Source organism: Natrix helvetica (assembly GCF_964273705.1).
Source record: "Natrix helvetica genome assembly, chromosome: 9".
Lineage (NCBI taxonomy): Eukaryota > Metazoa > Chordata > Lepidosauria > Squamata > Natricidae > Natrix > Natrix helvetica.
In genome coordinates, this window is record NC_138560.1 from 2,093,396 (window position 1) to 2,106,478 (window position 13,083).

The following is a 13,083-nucleotide window of genomic DNA, read 5'->3' on the forward strand; positions in this document are numbered from 1 at the left end:
TCATTGGGCAAGCCTGATTCACTGAACACCAGCGTTACTCAGTTTAAGAACTGCAGTGATTCACTTAACAACGGCAGTGAGAAAAGCTGCAAAATGGGGCAAAGCTGCCTTAATAGATTTCTCACTTAGCAATATATGTTTTGGGCTCCATTGTGGACGCTCAGTTGAGGACTCCATACATTCAGTGTCTTCTTTTCATTTGACTCAACTCTTTGGTGGGCCGTGATTCAGGGACGATGAGATTTGGGGTGCCACTTGCAACCACCTTCTCCCGTTGCTTTTCTTTCCCAGCCTCGGCCCAAAAGCTGGGATGGAGCCCAGCACATTCCAGCAGCAGCAGCAGCAGCAGCACCACCACCAAGCCAGGGGATCCCCAAGGGTGCTTTTTTCAAGAGGCAACTGGACTTTTTGGTTTTTCTTTGAAGAGGTTTCACTTCTCATCTGAGAAGCTTCTTCTGCTCTGACTGAAGGATTCCATTCCCCACGTTTCAGTCAGAGCGGAAGAAGCTTCTTGGATGAGAAGCAAAATGTCTTCAAAAGAAAAAACCAGAAAGTCCAGTTGCTTCTTGAAAAAAAAGCCCCTTTGGGACAACCATTGGCCTGGAGGGCTGAGAATCTCCCTAGACAAGCCAGGGGAAGCTGTCGGGAGCGGAAACAGGCCCTGGGGGGGCACGTCTCCCACTCCTAAGCCCCTGCAATTAGGTGTAAAGCAATAGAGAGGCAAGGTGGAATCACACAACCCCTGGGCCAGCATGGGATTAACAGTTAACAGGATGGTTCTAGTGTTGCATTGACCCAGTTCATGTGGCTAACTTATGGTTAGTGCATTGCATGAAGTCCATAAGCCATCTTTTAACCAGCATTGCCTTGCATGCAACTCCTTGGCCAAAATTCAAGACAGCTCCCATGATCCTTTGCGGCCCAGGCGTCCTTTGACCAATCCCCGTGCAGGGTTGGCTCAGGACCAGGCCTTTCCCATGAGCCTTTGCTTCTCTACCGTCTCTACGTTAAAGGAGGGAGGGCGGGGCTTCTCTTGGTTGAACGTTCAAGATGACCGTTGGAGAATCTCCCCCCTCCCTTTTCTATTCTGGAACTGAGATTCTCATTGGTTCATAACAAGAAGAGGGGCAGGGTTGGGACCGAAGTCACGTCTACCAATTAAAATAAAGCTCGAGCGTTGCCGGTCCAATGGGTTTCCAGAGAGAAGAGTGACGGGCATAAAAATCTGCCAATACGTTTAACTCCTTGGGGCGAACGCGTCTCCTTTATGGGACCCAATCAGGGCGTCCGTTTCAGATTTGGCGCAATCCGGTTTCGAACGGCTGAGATTGACCCTTCCTTGAGCCAATGGGATTTCAGGGTGAAACCGTAGCTTTTCAGGGGTCCCGACGGTTTTAATGAAGAAGAAGGAGGGAAGTTCACGAGGAGCAATGTGGTGGGGCGGGATGCCGCGAGGAGAGACGTCGCCTTGAGCCAATGAGTTTGAAGGAAGAGGAGACGGATGTTACTGCTGGCCAACGGAAAAGGCCAAGACCTTTGATAAACGGATGCGAGAGCGAATCATATCGGCAGGCGGGAGACAGTCGACCCTATGGCGGCGGAGGGCGGGACAAGGGTAGGTAAGGCATCGCCTCGACCCAATGAGAGCCCGGGCGGCCTTGAGCGACGTCGGGCCAGCCCAATAGAGGCGTGCCTGAGGTGGGAGCGAGGGTGGGCTGGTGTAGTGTGGGCGCCATGTCGCGGCGGAGGTGGCGAGGTTCGCAGAGCGGCGAAGGCGGCGGCGGCGGCTCGGGACGCGGAGGGGACATGGTGAAGATGGCTGGTGGCGGTGGCGGCGGCTCCGGACGTTATTACGGGGGCGGCCCTGAAGGCGGGCGCGCCCCGAAGCGCCAGAAAACGGAGAACGCGGACCACGGGCCGGGGGGAGCGGCCGGCGGAGGCGGGGTGAGAGAGCGGCCGCCGGGCTGAGAGGGAAAAAAGAGAAGAAAAGGTGCCGGGGCGTGGGGGGAGAAGGGCGGCGTTTCCGGGCCGAGACGTCTCAGAGGCCTTTCAAACGCGCTTGGCGCTGGACTACAACTCCCATCGTCCCTCATATAAAGGGCGGGCTGTTGAGTTCGGCGGACTGCGTGGTGGCTTGGAAAGATGGGAGTTGTAGCCATGACGCACGGGACGACGGGCAGGAGTGGAACCTCCACAGGTAGGCGCAGTCTACCGTTAGACTCCCGCCCCTTCGGCCGCCTGTGTGGGAGGGGCCAAATAGGGGACGTCCCCCAAGGGTGGGGTTGGTCCTCAAGTTACGACCGCAACGGAGCCCAACATTGGTCCCAGTGAGCTTTGCCCCGTTTTACGACCTTTCTTGCCACGGTTATTGAGGGAATCCCCGCGGTTTAGTAGCACAGTTGTTAAGTGAATCGGGTCCCGTCCCGTTCCCCCCCTTGACTGTGCTGGTCGGAAGGTCGCAAAAGGGGGAAATCACGTGACCTTGGGACCACTGTGACCGTCATAAAGATGAACCACTTGCCAGGTGTCTGGATTTTGAATCATGCGACCCTGGGAGGATGCTGTTTAGTCTGAAGAAATTGTCCTCTGTTACGTTTAGTGCTTTTGTAACTTCAGTCACTAAATGAACTGTTGTAAGTCGAGGACTTCCTGCAGAGCTTTCTCTTGACAGAAGCAGTCTACCAGCCTGCTGTGAGGAAGAACGATGGCCTGTTTTGCTGATCCTTTCTTTGCTGTGATGCCTTAACATGGGTGGGCACCTAAGGCCCCTTTATGACCTTGGGGACTTAGACTCCCAGAATTCCAGGAAGGGATTCTGAGCCAGGAATTCTGGGAGTTGAAGTCCCCTGATCGGTGGCCATCCCTACCTTAACATGACCACATTGAGCGGTCCTTTGAAAGAGGGGCAGACTTTGCCCCGGGTTCGAGTCAGGACCGGAAGGCTCATAAGGAAGGGGTGGCCTTGACTAGCAGAGCCTTATGGATCCACAAAGACGCCTCTGAGGCTCAGCCCACGCAAGCCATTACTTTCCCTGCTGCAAATGCGAACAGAAAGGCGGGCGTATTTACCTTGTGAACAAAGCAGCTTAGATTTGGGAGGAGTGGTTTGTTTGTGTGCTTAGTTATGATTTATCACACTCTGGTTCTGGTGCCCAAATTAAGGGCCAGGATCAGGATCAAAGCAGCTCATTCTGCAGCATCCAATTCTGTCTGCAGGGAGAGTCGTCTAATCTTGTTTAAGGGTTGGGATGTATGGCCGAGCCCTTTTTCCTTTTGGGGAGAAAATTGTTTCTTAACTGCCTTTTTCACCCCAGTTTGGGTGTGTGCATCTTGCGGGGTTTTGGTAGCGGTTTCCTGGGTAGCGTGGTTTAACTGTAAAGCAAGAGTCGCTTTGCATAATGAGATGGGTCGTGTATAAATTCAATAAAGCAATTACTGAATTTAACTGGATCCCAGAACATCTAGATTGTGGGGTCAAATTTACTGGAACAATCAAAGGATATGTGGGATATATTTCGCTCTTGAACAAGAAGCATTTGCATAGATTTAGGAGGGGATTTTGAGCATGAATTGGCCAAAGAAATGTAACGTGCTCTTTTAACATAAGCTGGGAGCAGAAGAGCTGTGGTGGATTCAACCAATGGCTGCTTCTGTTGCTTCCCATCAACGTATAAAATAAGCCACAGTAGCCAAGGATGATCTTTTCCTGGTTAATTTTCCTAGTCCCACTAGAAAAATAACAATAGCTTAATTACTTCTGATGACGGGGAATTCCATTTGAACTGCATCCTGCCTAATAGAATCCTTTTGGGCTGCTTAGCATTGCCTCAGGTGTTCCAGTCTGCAGTCCCCCAGAAACACCTTTGGTGAAAGACTTCATTCACTTGCTTTTGCACTAGAATCTTCCCAGGGAAGTGTCACATGACCTCCTCTTCTCTCGCAGGAGAACTATGATGATCCGCACAAGCCGGCAGCTTCTCCTGTGGTCCATATCCGGGGTCTGATTGATGGTGTGGTGGAAGCTGATCTGGTGGAGGCCTTGCAAGAATTTGGCCCTATCAGGTGAGGAAGGGGCAGCCAGAACATCCAGAGGGGTGGATCTCCTGACAGTTCGTGCAGGTTCAGTGACTTAGTTCTTGTCTCTCTCTCTCCCCCCAACACCCAAGCTATGTGGTGGTGATGCCCAAAAAGAGGCAGGCTCTAGTAGAGTTTGAGGACATACTCGGAGCATGCAATGCTGTGAATTATGCAGCGGACAATCAGATCTACATTGCTGGGCATCCGGCCTTCGTCAACTATTCTACCAGCCAGAAGATTTCACGACCCGGGGACTCGGATGATTCGCGAGGAGTAAACAACGTCTTGCTCTTCACCATTCTGAACCCCATCTACTCCATTACGACGGTGCGTTTACGATGCTGCTTTATTGTGGGGGACCAAAATCTAGGGCACGGTGGTCCTGGCTTTCCTTGGGCCTCCAAGCATGCTTTGGACCAGGCAGGAAGGGCAGACCGAGGGTTAAGATAATGTCTGAATGGTTTGCGGGTCTGCCTCCTTGTCTCAATAAACTGGGCATTGAAGTCTGTGGCAGGCAGGGCTGCTAAGAGACTCGCAGGGGCCGTTCTTGTGAGGCCCTGTTGGCTTTACGGTCTTTGTCTTGTAGGATGTCCTGTATACCATCTGCAACCCGTGTGGTCCAGTCCAGCGCATTGTTATCTTTAGAAAAAATGGGGTCCAAGCTATGGTGGAATATCCTTTCTTTTTGATAGCTGAGAAGAGCGAAGCAGAACTGTCTGCCTCAGCATGGGCTGTGGGAGATGGAGGACTTTTTGGGTGGCTAGAAATCTCCTGGTGTAAAGGGAAAAGGAAGGCTCGTAGCCTGGAGAGCATTGACTAAGAAACACCCAGCCAAGGTTTCCTTAATTCTGCAAACATTTGACTCTGTGCAAAGTGCTCAGAGAGCAAAAGCTTCTTTGAACGGGGCCGACATTTACTCTGGCTGCTGTACGCTGAAGATTGAATATGCCAAGGTGAGTGGGGGGGTTGCAGAAGAGAGGGCGGGGCCCTGGGTTGCACAGGAGGGTCTGCAGCCTCCCCCTCCCCCCCAAAGTCAGCAAATGCTACTTTTCTGAATCAGAAGGGATTTACAAACCGCCCCAACGAAATTGCTTCACACAGATTCCCCCTAATTAGCTACATAACCTTGTCCCGAAGGTTACTGGCTCTTCCCAACTGTAGTCCTGATACCAAAGAACCTTCTGACATGGCACAATTGTAGCTGTTTGGCGTTACTCCTTTGCGTAAGATAACCCTGCGAGTAGAAAAAAGGCATCTGGTATGGGTTGAAAAATTGGTCTGGCATTTCCTCTCTGTTAAGTTACAGAATGGCAGGAATTCCTACCAGTAGGGCAGCTAATCTGTAAAATACAGCTAGTCCTCAGTTAATGGGGATAATTGAGCCGGCCAGGTCCAGTTGTAAGTCTTCCCAGTTGGGTCATTACGTGACCAACCTGATTTGACAATCTTTGGTGCAGTAGTTGTTAAGCAAACTCCAGGACTTCTGGTTGCCAGCAAAAATGTAAATGAGATGTTACGAAAGTTGTAAGTCCAGCATCCTTAATAGGAAGCGGTTTCAGACTGAGCCCGTAGATTAATTTACTTCTGCTTTAATAACAGTTGTGCTAACTGTCATACATTATGGGCTAAACTGGAACAGATAATGAGGTATCTATGGTCATAAGCCCGTTAGGTCACTGTTTTGTGACCGCTCCGCAGGCCCCTATAATCACACAGTGTGGCCTTGTTGCTCTCTTTCTCCAGCTCCCTCTCTTGATCTCCCTGTATTGTTTTTTGAACATTTGTGCTCTGTTTTAGCCGACTCGCCTGAATGTCTTCAAGAACGACCAGGATACCTGGGACTATACCAACCCCAACCTCAGCGGGCAAGGTAACCTTGATATCCTGCTCTCAAGCTAGACACAGACCCTTTCTTTTCCTGTTGAAGAGCACACTTCCTCCAGCTGAATTGTGTGATGTAATGCCATTTGCCTGCTGTCCAACATGGGGCCCGATTTGGGGAAGCCTGGAGGGCAGGGCAGCCGCATCCCGGCTTCAGCACAGGGGGCTTCCCGAGTCTCCTGACTGGAGGTGCAGTGGGGGTGGGTGGGTCGAGAATAGCCGCGAGGGAATTGGGGCAGCTCCGTCTCCCTGGTTGCATCTGGTCAGGTATTCCCCCCTCCCAGTATTGCATCTCTAGGTTATGTGTGTATTGCAGCTACTAGGAAGGTTGGGAATGTAGTAGCGGAGAGAGGAGTCACAAAGCAGGCTGCGCTCTGATTTTACGTTCTGGGGGATCCCACAATGGATGCTAGGGAGCTTTAACTCCTGGAAGGTCCAGAGATGACAATTCCCGTCGGTCTTAGGCCTTGTACAGCCTTTGGCCCTGGCGCTAATCTAGCCACCTCCCTTGTGGGTCTGGAGCATATATTGCCTTTCTTATTCCCTCTCATGGCTGGAGGGTGGTGGGCAGAGGGAAAAGCGCTTCGCTCTTGTTCAAGGAAAACGTTTTCTGCATGCAGACTCTTGGGCTTGGGGGCTAAAGGGGGTCTCCAATGCCATTTCCTTGAGGGGGACTGAGGAGGGGGGGTCGCCATCTGCGTCAGTTCAGTCTAAAGCTAGTTGGAAGCCTTGCCTTGTGTAGAGAAAAAGCGCATTCCTTCCGTGAGGTGGGCAGCGTTGCTCCTCCAAGCATCACCACAGCTTAAGAACAGGCTGGGCTTTGACAGGAGGTGTTGCCTTCGGGCTTGGCAGTTGAGTTGGTTGGCTCCATGGACCAAACAAGCCTGGGGAAGCGGTTGGATTGCAGGTGGGGGGGGGGCGTGGGGGGATGGGTGGCGGGGGTGAGGCTCTAACAGAGGTCACTTTTGACCCCACCCTCCTGGCGAAGCAAGCAATGGCATTACATGACTTGACATGAACATGACTCACTTTCTCCTCCAAGGTACATACTTAGGCGCTGTGCAGATTGGCAGTGGCTTAAGTTGGCAGGGCTGGGCAGTTCAGAAGCTGCCTCCCGGCTCTCTGCCCTCTCCCTCGGGCTGGGCACAAGAGGAGGGGCGATATATCTGGCCTTTCCCCAGCTCTGAACCGATTTCCCACATGACCCCGGGGGACTCGCGCGCAGCTGCCGTGGAAGTTCTGAATTGCCTGGGATCTGCCTTCTGCTAGACACTCTCTTTAACAACACTACACAGTGTAGGACCAAAAAAAAAAAGCTCAACTTTGCATTAGCTCATCCTGGAGAAAACACGCAGCATCTTAAGTGTCACCCGAAAGGCAACAGATTGAGTTCATGTCCTCACATCAAGAACACAACACCGCCATCCGAGAGACATCTACAAGCACAGAGGGAGACAGAGAAAAAGAGAGAGACAGAGAGAGAGACAGAGAGAGGCTCACCAGGCCACGACATGCTTACAAAACAAAAACAGACAAAAGCCAAAAAAACCTTGAACCCAAGAAGGTAACACAGAAACTAGGAAAAACACCTGAGGGGTCTCAGACAAAGTGCGCCAACGATCTTACGGAGAACGGAGTAGATCCCCGAGACCCTTCAAGGCATAAGATGCTCTCCATATCAACTTGGCTTGGTTTGGGAGGGCCTTTCATTACTCTTTTCTTGCAGTCCTCGGCTGCCGACATTTTTATCAGCGCCAAGCGGAGACAGACAAAACCCCAGACAAAAACCCCCAAGTCCCCGAGAGCCCCCAGTTCCCTAGAGACTGGGCGTGGTTTTTCCGCTTCAGGGGCACTTGAGATTCAAGGCACACTCCATTAACAGAGGAGAGACACGCACACGGGAGACCTACACAGCCAGAAGCACCAAAAAAAACAAACAACCTGTTAACAGCACATGACAAAAAAAAAAAAAACATCAGGAGACGCAACACGGAAGGGACACTCATTTTACACCTTTTGTCATGTCCTTTTTTTCCTTGATACCATCTGAAGACAAAAACAAAAACAAACAAAAATCTGTGAGCCCTTTTTCATTTACATTTTTTTAAAAAAAATTGATTGTGTCAGTTTGGTGCCTTTTGACGTGACTTTGACTCTGAAACCATGTAACGCAGGGTCGCAGTGTATGTTTGATGGGACGCCATCTTTCAGAACTGTGCTTACACTGTTGAAGCGTCCAATGGTAAGAGAAATGCAGAATATATTTGTGACAAGGGACATTGTACTGTAAACTCCTGCTGTAAGTAGCCCTTTTCAATCTTTGTAAATGCCTATTGAAATAAACTGCGAAACTCTTTTACTTTTTTTTTTTTAAAAAAAGAAGATTCGTATGACTTGCTTTAAATTCTTCTGTCTTTGTATATCGATTTGTGTTTAAACTTGGACAAATTTTGCTTTGCTTTGGCATCTTCTTGGTCTTGTTTTAATCTTTTGAGCTCTGCTAGAGGTGGGGAGTGGGCTGGCAAAGACTTTCGTTTCCTCTTTTCCCCCCCCTGCTGCCCTAATGTTCGAACTGGTGGTGAAATTGACTTCTGTTGATTCTTGTATATTTTTTTTTAAGCCTTCCCTGCCACAGGGTTAAATTTTCGGGAGGAAAGGGAGGCAGGCTTTAAGATAAGATGGAGAACCTTTGTTAGGCCAGATAGATGGTTGAGAACAACGCTTGGCGCCCAAGAGAGTTCTAGTTCATCAGGTTTGCTGCTTAAATAAACATCCGGAAGACACATCAGTTCGAGGTAGCATCAGGATCTGTCCCAAAGGGCCTCTTCCGGCCCTCGCCTAACTGGGTGGACTGGGAGGAGAGTGGGTTGTACAGCGTGCCCCTGAAAAGGAAGTGTTGTTTTTAAAACTGCCCCCCCCCCCATCTCCTTTCTCCCGTGGTGGAAAGAAAAGAGACATATTCTGAGGAATCTGGAGTTTTTAATATGGAGAATGCCTTGGGCCGGCTTCATGGCCTAACCAAGGTCTCCCAACCCGGGGGTCAGCCCCAGAAATCAAGGCGACTGAGCCTTTTCCAGAAGCTTCTAACATTGGTCTGTTTTTGACAGGGGAGCCGGGCGGGAATCCAAACAAGCGCCAGAGGCAGCCTCCTCTCCTCGGGGATCATCCTGCGGAATACGGTGAGGCCCGGCCGGTCGGTGGGTGGGGCAGCGCCATCTCTGGCCCTTGTCTTACTTTGCCCAGGCTGACTTTGGCTTCCTCCTGCAGGAGGACCTCACGGGGGCTACCACGGCCACTACCACGACGAAGGCTACGGCCCTCCTCCTCATTACGAAGGGAGGCGGATGGGGCCGCCCGTGGGGGGCCGCCACAGAGGACCCAGCCGCTACGGTCCTCAGTATGGGCACCCCCCGCCTCCGCCACCCCCTCCGGAGTACGGCCCCCACGCCGACAGCCCCGTTTTGATGGTCTACGGCCTGGACCAGTCTAAGATGAACTGCGATCGTGTATTCAACGTCTTCTGCCTCTATGGAAACGTGGAGAAGGTGAGCAACTGAGGGAGAGGGCGGGTCTGGCGCTGGCAGAGCTTCTGGTGAGCCCAGTTTGGCCTTCGTAGAATCCCAGCCTCGAAACCCCTCCCGCAGTCACACACACACACACAAACAGAGAGAGAGAGAGAGAGAGTTTTTCTTGCTTTGGAAGTCTTTGGCCAAGGTGCTGCTGAGACCCTCCCATCCATTGTTTGGAAAGCCCAGGTACCCATCTCTGGATCCCTACCTACCTTTTGGCTCTTTGCCCTCTTTTGTGGTTTGAATCAAGAAATCCTTTTTTGTTTTGTTTTTAAATAATTTTTATTTTTAGACAGACACAGACAAATAAAACATAAAACCCTCTTCAATTACATATGGCGTGTCAGTTGGTTACAAGATTTTTGTGCATCCTTTCCATAGTCCTCACAATTTATATGAAATCACATATTATCAGTCAAATATATATGAAATCACATATTATCAGTCAAATATATATGCATGCATATTATCATTGTACGTCATTTATTTGACTATAACTTATTCCTTCATTTTAAACGAGATATTGGGTTCATTTATATGATAACAATTCATTACATCATCTTAAATCTATCCAATAATAATGTATCTTTATATTGTATTCTGTATCATTCTATAATTCTTATATTATAAAATTCTCTAGTGTCTTACATGTCCATGTTTTTTTATCTAACCACTGATAAAATAAATCCCATTTCTTGTTTATCATCTTGTTCTCTAATTTCAAATGTCAATTTACTCATTTCAGCACCTTCCATTATTTTCTGAATAACCTAATCAGAATCCTTTTTTGTTTTAGGTGAAGTTCATGAAGAGCAAGCCCGGGGCAGCCATGGTGGAGATGGCAGACGGTTACGCAGTGGACAGAGCCATCACCCATCTCAACAATAACTTCATGTTTGATCAGAAGTTGAACGTCTGGTGAGTTCCCCCTGCATTACTCCCAGGCCTTCTTCAGGCATTCGGGTTAAAGCCAGGAGGGCGCGACTGAGCAAGCCTGCCTCCTTGCTTTGCCCGCAGCGTGTCCAAGCAACAAGCCATCATGCCCGGCCAGTCTTACGGTCTCGAGGACGGCTCCTGCAGCTACAAAGATTTCAGCGGCTCCCGGAACAATCGGTTCTCCACCCCGGAGCAAGCCGCCAAGAACCGAATCCAGCATCCCAGCAACGTGCTCCATTTCTTCAACGCGCCTCTGGAAGTGACGGAAGACAACTTCTACGAGGTGAGGATGGGGACCTGGAGTTGGCCATAATTAGGAGGGAGGGCAGAATAATTGAATAGTTTGCTTATTTGTTTATATTTTGTGTTTCTTAACCGCTCATCCTTCCTTAGAGGGTTTAGGAAGAATCGGAGGATAAGCAAAACTTGCTATCCTTAATGTATGACGTGATGATGACGACTTTAATGCAGGGATCTCCAACCTTGGCAGCTTTAAGCCTGGCGGACTTCAACTCCCAGAATTCCCCAGCCAGGTTGGAGACCCCTGTTTTAGTGGATTCAGACAGCATCTCTCTCCCAAATGTAGCTTCCATTCCAAAAAGCAGGAAGCAGTAATTCTAAAAGGGGGGTGGGCAAGCTTTAACACCTGGCTATGATACTAGCAGAGGTTCTGGTGTGCCTAGAAGTAGCAACTGGATTGCACCCAGTTGGGCCCCTTTGCTGGTCCCCCTCGGTGGGCCCCTCTCTCAGGTCCTGAGCTGCTCTTCATTTGGCCTCAGAAGATGAGGATGGATTAACACTCCTTTTTGCCAAAAGTGCTAACAAGAAGCAGCAGCTGTGAAGTGATTCTAACAAACATTTGGCCCAAAACAACAGTGACTTGTTCATTATTTTTCCACTGACCCAACCATTTAAATGAGCTCCTTTGCTGTCAGATAATGCTTAAAAGCTTTGGGCTCCTACCAATATATATTCAACTCAGCACAGAGGTATACGTAAAACACAGTTCCAGGATGGCTGAAAATTGTACGGGGAAGGTAGTGGTGTCTGCAGGAGCCCCTGGGAATGGAACTTGACCAAAGAGCCGAATCCTAAAATATACATTGGTGGGATCAGGATAGTGGCTTAACACTCCTATTACATATGTGGCATTTTTCAGATTTGCGATGAGCTGGGAGTGAAGAGACCGGCTTCCGTCAAGGTGTTTTCAGGGAAGAGTAAGTATCCCTCTGTCTTGAGGACGCTGCTTCTTGGAAAGCAGGGACTGAGGGCCACGCAGAGTGGCTCAGGGTGACTGGAACTGTAGTCCCTCCCTCGAGAGTTTGCCCGCCCGTGTTCCAAGGAGGTGGGTCTGCTCCAGCTTAACCCGTCTCTTGCTTGAAACGCCTGCAGGTGAAAGAAGCTCGTCGGGACTGCTGGAGTGGGAAACCAAAGGGGATGCGCTGGAGACTCTGGCTTTCCTCAACCATTATCAGATGAAAAACCCAAGTAAGCCCCTCTCGCCTTTTGTAGGTGCTGAAGAAGGGGGAGGCCTTGATGGCAATAGGATTTGGGGATCTCCCTGCGCTTTCCCCTTCCTCTGCTTTAATTTCAGGGGTAAGGAAGAGAAGCTAGTAGGTCTTAAAAACACCAACCGATTTTGCCCGTGTTGGAGACCTGGCTAAAGGAATCGGTTTGGAAGGAAAAAGCAGCCACTGGCACCTTCTGAACTGTGGCTCATCAGACCTTGGTAATTTCAAGGCCTGTGGAGTTCATCTCCCAGATTCACTTAACAACAGCTGTGTTACTCACTTCACAGCACCAGGGGTTCACTTAACAAAAATGGTGCCAAAAATGGAGCAAAACTCAATTGTCTTTGCTTAGCCACAGAAACGTGAGGCTCAAGTTGTGCTCATAAATTGAAGGTTACTTATAATAGCAGTAGCCCTTAGACTTATATACCGCTTCAGGGTGCTTTACAGCCTCCTCTAAGCAGTTTATAGAGTCAGCCTATCACCCCCACAGTCTCTGGTTTTTAGTTTAAATCTGAATTCTATGAGAAGTTCATTTGCTTAGAAACGTTTTCTTGACTATTCAGCCCAAAATGGATCACTGTGGGAGATGTCGAGGAAAGCTGGAGAAATGTTGTTGTTTTTTCCTGTGGATGATGGCGTTTTGATTTTCGAGTAAATAAGAGTTGAGGAGACTCATAAACCTGTCTGTCTTTCTCCTAGATGGGCCCTACCCCTACACCCTGAAACTCTGCTTCTCAACCGCCCAACACGCTTCCTAATTGCTCTTCGCTTCCTGACCAAGAAGACTGCTCCGTTAACTTACTTGTGTGTGATCTATTTTTTTTGGGTTGTTGTTGTTTGGCAAAGCTCCGGTGTCCCTTTGTTTTTTTGTATTAAAAAAAAAACAATTAAAAAAAAGCTTAATTAGAGGCTGCCTGCAGCTGGGTCAGCTGGGAAGAGAACCCCCGTGGCCGCCCAAGGACATCGAATTTTAAAAAGATCGTACCTGTGATATGTTCTCCCACCCCCACCCACCCCATTCATACAATGTGTGCTGCCTGTGCTAGTTGGCACATTTAATAAATCTGTTTGGACAATAAATTGTTGTAAAAACAACCTGGAAACAC

The 13,083-nt window shown here is 49.5% G+C and overlaps 1 protein-coding gene across 1 annotated transcript; it reads left to right on the forward strand.

Annotated features, from left to right (window-relative positions):
* Positions 1 to 1,716: 1,716 nt before the first annotated feature.
* Positions 1,717 to 13,070, forward strand: HNRNPL (heterogeneous nuclear ribonucleoprotein L). Its single transcript, XM_081961528.1, has 13 exons — positions 1,717 to 1,944; positions 3,944 to 4,062; positions 4,167 to 4,404; positions 4,664 to 4,749; positions 4,934 to 5,030; positions 5,875 to 5,947; positions 9,066 to 9,137; positions 9,226 to 9,503; positions 10,324 to 10,445; positions 10,545 to 10,746; positions 11,623 to 11,680; positions 11,856 to 11,951; positions 12,677 to 13,070. Exons 1-13 carry the CDS (start codon positions 1,735 to 1,737, stop codon positions 12,733 to 12,735), a joined length of 1,710 nt encoding a protein of 569 aa, XP_081817654.1. The 5' UTR covers positions 1,717 to 1,734; the 3' UTR covers positions 12,736 to 13,070.
* The last annotated feature ends 13 nt before the right edge of the window (positions 13,071 to 13,083 follow it).

Coding starts and splice junctions, on each gene's coding strand:
- HNRNPL (XM_081961528.1), top strand. CDS start 1,735: ATGTCGCGGCGGAGGTGGCGAGGTTCGCAGAGCGGCGAAGGCGGCGGC. Junction 4,405..4,663: donor CCATCTACTCCATTACGACG/GTGCGTTTACGA, acceptor TTTGTCTTGTAG/GATGTCCTGTATACCATCTG. Junction 5,948..9,065: donor CCCCAACCTCAGCGGGCAAG/GTAACCTTGATA, acceptor TGTTTTTGACAG/GGGAGCCGGGCGGGAATCCA.